At 37.7% G+C, this 11432-nt stretch overlaps 2 protein-coding genes across 2 annotated transcripts; both read left to right on the forward strand.

Moving 5' to 3' along the window:
* Window positions 1–73: 73 nt before the first annotated feature.
* On the forward strand, window positions 74–1183 carry LOC114515961. The gene is made up of 2 exons (XM_028535283.1): window positions 74–411; window positions 887–1183. Exons 1-2 carry the CDS (start codon window positions 274–276, stop codon window positions 1115–1117), a joined length of 369 nt encoding a protein of 122 aa, XP_028391084.1. The 5' UTR covers window positions 74–273; the 3' UTR covers window positions 1118–1183.
* A 2649-nt stretch (window positions 1184–3832) lies between these two features.
* Window positions 3833–5876, forward strand: LOC114515865. The gene is made up of 2 exons (XM_028535186.1): window positions 3833–3895; window positions 5049–5876. Exon 2 carries the CDS (start codon window positions 5103–5105, stop codon window positions 5874–5876), a length of 774 nt encoding a protein of 257 aa, XP_028390987.1. The 5' UTR covers window positions 3833–3895; window positions 5049–5102.
* Window positions 5877–11432: the final 5556 nt, after the last annotated feature.

Here is an 11432-nt window from a genome sequence, read left to right on the forward strand (position 1 = left end):
AAATGTACTCCATTTAAAATGAGTCTTTATCCGAATCAAACAGCGGACGTTGTGGAAAATGCGATCCAGGTTCTCCGGGAGAAATCGAACCTACAGTCTGTATTCCTTCCTTCAGCTAAATCAGTGTAAAGTATAAACTTTTGATTTTCGCTCGAATACAAGTTATGAGTTCCAGCCAAGACGCATACTTTGTTTTTGAACTTTGTCTAAAGCCGACCAGTTTTTCAACCTTTTCATATCATAGGTAAACGTACTCTGGTTGTGAGGATCGGAATGCAACTATCGTGTGTGATTCATGGTACTGGTATAGTGTTTGCTTACATCTTACACGTCTGGTTGTATATTTATGGATATCTTTCTACAGTCGTATTCCTTCTCATGCTTTTACCGGCCCCAATTGGACTACGACAGGTATGAATCATGAATGCATAAAGCTATGGCATTTCAGAATCTGCTGAGGCTGAGCGCATGCATGGCCCGGTAGCTAGACGTAATTGACGTTCAATTTACGCCTTAGACTTCATGGGCCGGTTAATTGTTCGCAGCTGCGCCGGTTAGTTTTAACCCTGGGTTAGTGCATATCTTTCAATCAATCTTTATTTTTTAAAGTTGAATGTTTTTTCACCAATATTTTTCTGCATCAATCATACTCTTAAATCAGTGCGAAAGTAAGAACAATACTGTAATAAACGGTCGGCTTTCTTGCTTTTATTTGTCGGGAAAATATTTGAAGTTTCATCCTTCCTGCATAGCTTAGCACCCCCCAGACCAGTTGAAGCCTAGGAAAGCGCCCTGTTAAAAATTCAGGTTCGTGCATGCCGATAAATTCACCTAATTCTTAGAGGGCAGTATAGGCTAACATGATGATTAAGTTAATTATACCTAGGTACGCAACGTCTTCATTCGCCCTTGGAAATTCGACAATCCATTTTGGAGCAGTCAGCATAATATTTTGTCAATGGCCATGGCGCTTGCCGGCATCGTACTTTCCGAGGGAAGACCGCTGAGTGGAACATCGTGGGCTCTTATTTTCCCTCTAGTTCTTATATCTATCTCAGTACCAGTTTCCTTCAAGATCGTAAAAGCGGCCAAGACTCACGATTCAAAAACAAATTAATGAATTTTGCCAGGGAAGAATATAATGAACACAGTTAAGGCGATTAAATTAGCTCTACGGTAGACACCATATCTTTAGAAACCAACAGTGCATTCGTCAGCTTGAAAAAAGCTATACCTTTCTGGCTGTGTGCGGTATGTGTGGGATGAATAATTCATACATTCAAAACTTCCGTTGAAAATTTGGTTGCGCAGTTTTTTGCTTTAAGCGACAGTAGGCAATACAATGAGATCTTAGACCATGCCTGCGTGCAAAAAGCGATGTTTCAAAAATGTATATCGCTTAACTGTATCTTAAAATCTTCGTTTCAAATCATTGTTGAAAATTGTAAGGTGAGGAGGGCCCCCAATTAAGGAGTCTAGCTAGTTTTTTTGTCTTCTGGGTACGCAATGTCTTCATTCGCCCTTGGAAATTCGACAATTCGTTTTGGAGCAGTCAGTAGTATTTAGTGTCTTTTTAAATTTCTATTTTTATTCCCTCAGGGCTCTCCGGAAGAGCATTTTGTAAAAACGAGTTACGGGATTTTCATCAGATCACACGAATAAATTTTTCCTTGTGGAAATAGTCCATGGAGTTTGCACATGGTCGAAACATATCTTCAATTAAAGTTGCGCATAATCTACTCCTCCGTAATTCTAAACTAAAATGAAAGCTCATTTTAATATCTGCAATCCTGGTCAAAACATTGACGACACTCCGTGTTAATTGACACTACAGTCAGCAGTCGCGGGATTTATTTCAAAATTCTCCCCCCTTTCCCTCACAAATCAATGTTGAGTGATGTGTCAGAACTCATTCAAGCATTTAGCATAGATTCAACATTGATTAGGGGGGCGAGGGGGGGAAACGAAACAGAAATATTAATGTTTTGCGTAAAAAAAGTACAAATCATTCAGAGTGTAGTCAATGGTTTTGGCCAGGATTGTGGATAGACCAATATGAAGGTAAGGCTGACTAGAGTGACAATTCATTGGGATGAACATTCATATATATTTTGTTCTGCCCGACGGATTTCTCTTGGAAACGCATGTAGCTACGTTCCGTGAATCTGTGGATCGGACAGAGCGAATAATTATATGAATATTAATGACGAATTAGACAAGATATCTATTCGATACAACTTCTATTCTAAGTTGACGGTGGTTGAAACCGTTTTGATATGAAAATTTCCTGCCTCATTTTCACCCGCCAATGCTAACAATCGAAGGGAAACGCGATCATGCAATCCTGACCATGTGACGTTGGCGACAACACGGTTGCGACTACCACTTTCCAGAAGTAATACTTTAACAAATGTATCACCAGAATTGTGCATGGAGTACCGCCACATGTACTACAGGAGCAGACAGGCAATAACAATTACCTTAAATTATTTGTGACGACCTACTGCATGTTTTATAAATAAATAAAATTACTAAATAAACTCGAAAAAAAAGAATGGTAAACGTACATAATTTTATGTTCTGTAAAATACCACTGATAAATACAACCGAATATAACCGACCAGTTTTTTCCATTGTAGTGTAGTATTTTCAGGAAATATGCTATATACGGACTTGGAAAAGTCTTCTTTCAATGGTAATTATAAGTGCGACGATATTTATCTTTAAAAAACGGCTGGATTCTGTTTATAACCCACTTAACAAGATTTTATTGTTCTCCTGTGCTACAAGTATATTTAAGGATTAAAGCACTCTATGAGTGCCTCACTTGTTGCTCGATTCTTGATATTTTTATCTCTTCCAATTTCAGGTAGTTGTTTGGTTCATTAAAAACCAAGTTTATGTACCTGAGTTGCTCATGCAGGCTATCAAATGATATTGAAACTAACCCATGCAGGGCCAAATGCATGTGTATGACATTGCTGATGCTACTAATACTGTCTGTGCTGGTTTCAGCCAAGCATATAAAGTCAGATTTGGACAAAATGCTGGGAAGCAATGTGTTGCTATGTCCTTGAGAGCAATAGTTTGCAGTGAAATACAGGGTATAATGGGTGGAACTCATCAGTATTGGATACCATTCGGTAATTCTACTATCTACTGCGTGGAGATAGCCTTTATACCAGTTAAGTAATTCAGTTAATAAATATTAAGACTTACTACAGTTAACTATAACGTACAGTACCTCAATTGGTTAATTTTCGTGATGAAGTAATATACCGTTTACAATATAGTCAGTCATTTGATGGTGATGTATTTATGATGTATTTATAATGTATTTATTTCTTCAGCTATAACGCTATAATATAGAACAACGGACACCAACAGAGATTTAATTTTTGTTAGTTCAATTATGCATTTCAATTTGTATTTACAGTTTTTCACATCACGTTGAACTGATGTTAGTTCAAGCCTCTGCTTAGGTTGACCCAGCCAAATTGTGGACAGCGGGCGCATGTCCGCGGCCTCACGGACTTATTTTTAATGCAACATGCAGTTCTGTTTGATATTATTAATAGAATTTTAATGAAATTTTGTATGAAAAAATTTCTCACTCAAATTTTAACCACACACGAAGCAATTATTTTTCTCCCGTCGGAATAGTAAAGATAATTTATGATAATGTACCTTTTGTCCTTTTCTCTCAGATTTGATAATGGATTTCCATTTCAATGAGAAATCAGCACGTTTACATAATTATTATACCTCCTCTGCAAGAATTGAATCGCCTTTATGGGAGACATGCATTGCTGATAAAAAGACAGTTTCTCATGTACGCAAAGTCAGTCTCAAAGCCTTAGTTCTTCAATACAGGCCATTGTAGCCAACATTGATGGTAAGTAAGAAAGGTTATGAAAATTAATACTCACGATACAGTACTATCCAGAAATAACCTAACACTGCGGTTCCGGTCGACCGATAGAAACCTAGGTCGAACCGTTGTTGGTTGTTAGGTTATTTCTGGACTGTATTGAGTATAGATTTACATGCAGGCAGGACTACAAAATACCTATAGACCACTTGCACATGCAGCTAAGGTATATATAGCTAGAACTATTTCTGTTTGATATTTGCTCATCAGTAAAAGGACTATTGCCATTACAGTTTCAAAAATTTTGTTTTCAAGTTCTACTTCTTTGAGGCGCATGGAAGTTTCTTCTAGGCGGAATTCTTCGAACTCAAACGAAATTTTTTGCATGAGTTTTTTTATAATTAAATAATCAAATCGAAGCGGATTCACGTTATGGATCATTATGGATGTTGTCTAAAACGGGGAAAGCTTTTTTAAAAAGAGGATAAAATTAAAGATTTAGCGATAAAAGAAGTGATAATCTATATAATCTACCAAGTGTTTTAAACGGATATATATAGGTGTCTATTTTGTTTATTCCGTATTTACTGTTTTAATAAAGATATTTTAACATTTTCCTATTATTGGAGATGCATACACTTTAAGCATTTAAACGAGGCTTTAACGTAAAATTAATTGCAAGCCAAATTAGACTGCTAAAACAGGCAAAATTGAACTATATATAGTTATTTCTCAATGAAAAGTATTCATTGCAATAACGATGGTAGCTAAACAGGTGGCTAGATAGATTGTAGCTACGCGTATGTTCACTAATTTTGATTGACAATTCATATGTAGTTGCTTTTATTTACATCCATATTTAAGCATATTGAATCTCGGTCAACACTGATCTTCCTTTATACAGTCTTGAGAAAACCTACAGTGCGAATCATAGATTCTTCTGTTCAGTTTTCTATTCAGAGCTATCCTAGATTTTTAGCATAAATATATAAGCGGTAAATGGTAAGTGCATTATATAATGGCACGCGCATACGGTTAACGTTAAGCCGGCTTGGCTCTAATTATTCGACATTGTCGTGAACAATATAGTCATTTTCATAATGTCATTAGTCATTTAGCCAGTTTTTGTATAAACTCTGTATTTCTTAGGCTACTATTGTTTTCTTTCACTTGACAGAAATGATGGTACGAAAGTCTTAATTGTTCGTGATACGGTCGTGATAAGTTGAATATGGATACCAATCCCGAGGATTTGAAAAAACAACTCGACAAATACGAGAAAGAGTTAGCTGAAGTTAGTCAAAAATGGAAACGCGAGCGAAGGAAACTAATATCTCTTCTGAGAGAAATTGCTAATGTGATACACAAGCATGAAAAAAATAGCCGAATTGCGAAGATAACGGGCGCATCAACTTCGATTGTTGGTACAGGTCTAGCCATCGGAGGTGGAATTGCTGCAATTTTCACATTTGGCGCCTCTCTGGTCTTAACCGGTGTTGGAATTGCTGTTGCTGTTGCTGGTGGGACGACGGTCGCTGGTGCAGAAATTGCAAATCATTTGTTGCGTTCTACTAACGTGAAAATGGTTAACAAAGTATTAGAAGTCGACAGGGAAGAGACCCAAAACCTACAGGATCTGTTAAAAAAAATTGACGAATTTGCAGAGAAATTTAAATTCTCGGGAAAGGATTTCGCTAAGCCATGTGTAAAAATGGGATTCCAAACTGGCAGAGTGATTGGTGCAACGGTACAGTTGACTAAATCAATTGTGAGTGAGGCAGGAGAAACTTTGTTTAAGACATTGGGCACTGCATCAAGAGTACTTCATGTTGCCGGCCTCGTTACCAGCTTTATAACGTTACCAATTGATATTCATACAATCGTTGCAACGGCTCTTGAGGTTCACAAAGGATCGATTCCGGACGCGGTTAAACATATTCAAAACCTGGTACAACAATTAGAAGATGAAATGGATAATGTACCAGACATTCCAGACAAAAAGTAGCAACCATTATGGTGACAAATATAGTAATTTAGTATTTGCATGTGGAATATAGTTGAATGCAGACTCCATATATTAGTGTACATGCAGTTGCCTGATCTATATTTTAGGCGCTGAATAGCGTAATTTTCCATAATATAAAATCATTGTTTATAGTGCGCATAGATACTGTTAGAGATTCCTTCCAGCTATGTTATTCAGCTGGGAAACCATTGATCTTTGCTCATCTTCGCTCAGCAGTTCCGGACATCATTGTCATTTACGACGCGACGAGAAATTGTATTTGGAGAAAAAGCAGCTCGTCGAACGCAGGAGACCGATGTAGGAAAACTTGATACAGCCATTCACCTGCATGATGGCAATTTTATCAACTTAAAGGCTATATAAAAAGCTATGTGCATGTATCAACTTCTCAATTGCTAACGAAGAGCTAACAAAAAAATACACATGTTCCTAATCAGCATTCGCTGATGTACTTTTAAAAAAAATTTGCGAATTTGTTTTTTCATCATGTTTTCATTCCTTTAGTTTAGTACTTGTACTCGTACAAGGAGATCCACTAGGCTACAGTTTACCTACTAGTACAAGGCGATCGTCTAGGCTACAGTTTACAGACTATCATGCACTCAAAAATTGTTGAGCCTTAATTTAAAGGCATTCACATTTACAAATATTTCTTTCATTCGCAATGCAGCATTGCTTCATATAAAATTTTAATGAAATTTTGCATAAAAAATATTCCCCCCTTAAAAGTTAATTTAACGACACACGCAGAAATTATTTCTTTCGTTTCGGAATGCCTGTGAACTATTGTAGTGAAGATATAGTTTGTCATATTTGTTTTCTGGCAGATCTGATAATAGATTTTTCATTTCAATAAGAATTTAGCAGGGCTTATACCTCCCGCAGTAGCATTGAATAGCTTCACTGGAGTCGACATTGCAAAATATTTCTATGTGAAATTTCATTAAATTTAGCAAGAAATATGCAATTTATAAAATATATGGATGAAAATGTGAAACTGAAAAAACAATTTTCACACTTAGCGCCTTTCTGATCATGACTCGTGTTGGTATTGCATTTGCATGCTGTTGCTGGTAGGACGACAGTCGCAGGTACGCAAATTGTATTTCTAAATTGTCAATAAAGCATTGGAAATCGACAGAAATTAGACCCAAAACTGGAAAGATCAATTGAAAAAAGAGAGAAATGTCAATTCGCTTCATGAACGATCGTGTGTAATTCATAGTACTGGTATAGTGTTTGCATACATCTTACATGTCTGGTTGTATATTTGTAGATACTTTCAATAGTCGTATTCCTTCTCATGCCTTTACCTGCCCCAATTGGACTACGACAGGTATGAATGCATAAGGCTATTTGATTCATTCATTATTTCCTGCATGATCAGGTTCGCAAAGAACGCGAACCGTAAGCTTGCGACAGAAATAGTCAATCAGCTAACATAATGGTTATATTTATTTCTGATTGTTTGTATATAGATTCGTAACGTTTTTATTCGCCCTTGTAAATTCAACAACCATTTTGAAGCAGTCAGCATAACATTTTGTCAATGGCCATGACGCTCGCGGGCATCTTACTTTCCGGAGGGAGACCGCTGAGTGGAACATCGTGGGCTCTTATTTTCCCTTTAGTTCTTATCTCTACCTCGGTACCAGTTCTCTTCAAGAAGATCGTAAAAGCGGCAAAGACTCACGATTCAAAAACAAATTAATGAATTTCGTCAGGGAGGAATATAATGGAACAGTTTAAGGCGATTAAATTAGCTCTACCGTAGACATCTTGCATCTCTTTAAAAAAAACAGTGCATTCGTCAGCTTGAAAAAAGCTATACCTTTTCGGCTGCGTCAAATGCGTCGTTTTTAGTCATTGTACAATTACAAGAATCTTATAAAAAACGTTTACTTGTGTGAGTCCATGTTTTATCAGATGCAAATCTGTGTTATGACGTATATGTTGACAAAGAATGATTCTGATTGGACAACGCGCTTGCCAAATTAGGAGCACGACCCAGACTTGTTTTAAAGGTTGTACCAGTAGTTTTACGGAGTTCAAAGTCTTAATGTAATAAATAAAAGAAAATCTGAAGAAATCCTAAACTTCCTGTCCATATCTGATAACACAAGATGAGTTTCCACTGTAAAATATATAGTTCATTATTGCGAAAAGCAGCCTTTTATATTGTTTGAAAAGTGTATAGCGTATCAATATCGTAAGATAGCAGGATAATCATATGCAAACGCTGAGCATTCTTATAGTTTTGACTAACTTGTCGAACATAATTATATCTTTTTATAAGCACTGTGTTATAAACGTGTATATTCCCGGCGTATCTGTTGAAAGAACGTCTGCTTGCCGTCAGTCGCTTGTTCAAATTATCACTGACTCATACACGAGCAAATACGAATGCTAGTTCAATAAGACGATCGAGACGTCGGTGCCATGACTGGGGTGGACCATCGTAACTCAATACACTCATCGAACATAAACAAGTCAAACAACAAAGACGTGGAACAAAAAACTGATCTGGTTGATAAAAAACCTAACCGTAGGAACAAAGACTTGCCAAGTATAATTTTTTTTTCAGAGCGAGGAATTCGATTTGCATCATGGTACCTTCTTTAAAAGATATGTTCTACTTGGGACGGCCGAAATTTTTGATGTACAGTAACGTCATCTACACCGTGGGTGTAGCAGCGTCGTATAAATCAAATCCCACCTTGCCTTTTCATCTTTGGTCATACATTTGGATTTGTCTCCTGGTCCACGCTGTCCACGCGATGACTCACTATTTCAACGAATATTACGACTACGAGGCTGATTGCGCTAACAAGAACCCAAGCCCCTGGACTGGCGGTTCGCGCGTGTTGGTCGAGACAAAAGTCAAACCGGAAGTCTCGTTGGTGATAGGAAGACTACTGGCATTGATAGTGTTGTTAAACGCGATCATTTATCATGGAATCTTTGGAAATATCCCAGCAACGATCATTATAGTACTTGGTGTCATTCTTGGTCATGGTTACAGCGCCTGGCCACTTAAAACCTCGCGTAGAGGTCTGGGAGAAGCAACCGTATGCCTCGTTCTGAATATTCTAGTACCGTTGGCTGGTTACCATTCACATGATCCAAGTTCACCATTCGGTAATAGGTTGCTATGGCCAATATTACTCCCGCTGTTGCCAATACAATATGTTCGAATAATGGTCATGAACATGGCTGACCTGGAACCTGACAAAATTACAGGTAAGTTGTCGACTTCCTATTGCTAATGAACTAAGATCTTTCAGTTGGAATTTGACCAGGCTTGCACCTATACGCTTTCATAAACTTCTATCAACAAAACTTATTTTCGCGTACAACCATTTCATGCTATAGGGAAACTTACGCTGGTCGCGAGGATTGGAATGAAACTATCGTGTGTGATTCATGGCATTGGTATCGTGTTTGCTTACATCTTACATGTCTGGTTGTATATTTATGGATATCTTTCTACAGTCGTATTTCTTCTCATGCTTTTACCTGCCCTGATTGGACTACGACAGGTATGAATAAGGGCCAGTTTGATACTTTGATTCACGTTTTCAATTTTTAAAAAAATGCCAGAGAAAATTTGATATTTGGTCTCCCAAGAGTGCAAACTTGCAGATGTATAATCCATACATTCAAAACGTCCGTCGAAGAGTTGGTTGCGGATTTTTTTGCTTTAAGCGACAGTAGGCAACATAATGAGATTTTAGACCATGCCTGCATGCAAAAAGCGATGTTTCAAAAATGTATATCGCATGACTGTATCTAAAAAATCTTCGTTTCAAATCACTGTTGAAAATTGACTTGAGGGCTGTGGCTAGAAGCTTATGCTCGACTGATTTCTTTTGTACGCTATTGTTCCTACGGTATATAAACATGAATATATGAATATAAATTATGTAATATTTTAGTTTTTGTTTTCCAGGTACGCAACGTCTTCATTCGCCCTTGGAAATTCGACAATCCGTTTTGGAGCAGTCAGCATAATATTCTATCAATGGCCATGGCGCTCGCGGGCATCTTACTTTCCGGAGGAAGACCGCTGAGTGGAACATCGTGGGCTCTTATTTTCCCTCTAGTTCTTATATCTATCTTAGTACCAGTTTCCTTTAAAAAGATGGTACAAGCGGCCAAGACTCACGATTCAAAAACAGATTAATGAACGCCGCCAGAAAGAGATATAATAACACAGTTAAGGCGATTAAAATAAGCTCAACGGTAGACACCATCTCTTTATAAATAAACAGTGCATTCGTCAGCTTGAAAGGACTTACTCTTTGGGGGGAGGGTGTTATTTTTCATGACCTCTTATAAAATTTGCGTTATCACGTAGTTTGTTGACAAAGAATGTTCAGATTGGACCACGTGGCCAATTTAGCCAATCAGCAGCACGATCCAGATTTGTTGTACCAGTTGTCTTACAAAGTTCAATGGAGAGTTTAAGTTCGACTTCCGATACCAATACCAACAAGTCTTGCGCATGCGCTGTGCTCGCAAAAAGCCCGAGGACAATTGTATTGGAAGTCGTCACTACCGTAGTCAAATATCGATTGGACAATGAAGCTCACGTGGTGCAAATGAAGTGCTCAGCAATTAATTTTGCGAAACCGCTCTAATAGCAAAGAAGGCTGCCCACCACAAGTTTCTTCGACCTGTGTGTATTGACGGAAAATGACTTGAATTCGTTAACTTTTATCTATCACTTGTTACACAATGCAATCTTCTTTGCAACACAATTATAATTTTTAGAGATGTTTATTTGTAAAAAGTGTTCGAAATGCTATGAAAACGTCAGCCGATCGTAAGAAACGTTCGTCTTTGATAACCGTAAGCCAGGTGCACACGACGCGACTTTTTCAGTCGAAAGATTTTTGTACTGACCGAGTGAAAGGGTACCATCAATCCAGCATGTTTGAAGCTAATCCTAACGGTCAGTATACACATAAAATCGGACGCGTTTTAGACCAGCCTCTGAAGTTTCTAAATACAAAGTTAATTAGGCAGAATGCCGAGTTTTGATGACAGCAAGACACAAATATTCAAATCGTGACCGCGTATCACAGAGCTAGGGATAAATAATAAACCTCGGTAACAAATATCAGGGGCCGGTGGTATGAAAGCCGGATAGCGCTATCCACCGAATAGTGTTTTTATAATCGCTGTAAAATCGCCCGTTGTTTGCTATAACTTTGAATAAATCTTAGTATTCCTAAATCGAGGACCTCTTTAATAATTGTTGGTTCCAAAGATGAAATTTTATCGCTTTTCGAGCATTTTAGAACGGTTGAAAAATCACTATCCGGTAGCTAGCGCTATCCAGCGTTCGTACAACCCCAAGTGCTTAAAGAATCGTTTATTTAGCACTAACCTGTTGAGATGACCATGACCATGTTCTGTTAAATTTAGCCAGGTTCATTTGGGTAAAGTTTCACACCAAAAAGTTTTAAAAGTTACCCGAAAACTGCTGGAATGATAGCCGAATACGTGCAAGATTTCATCTCGAACTTGCTG

Source organism: Dendronephthya gigantea, unplaced genomic scaffold, assembly GCF_004324835.1.
Source record: "Dendronephthya gigantea isolate DGI-Jeju-01 unplaced genomic scaffold, DenGig_1.0 000005F, whole genome shotgun sequence".
NCBI lineage: Eukaryota > Metazoa > Cnidaria > Anthozoa > Malacalcyonacea > Nephtheidae > Dendronephthya > Dendronephthya gigantea.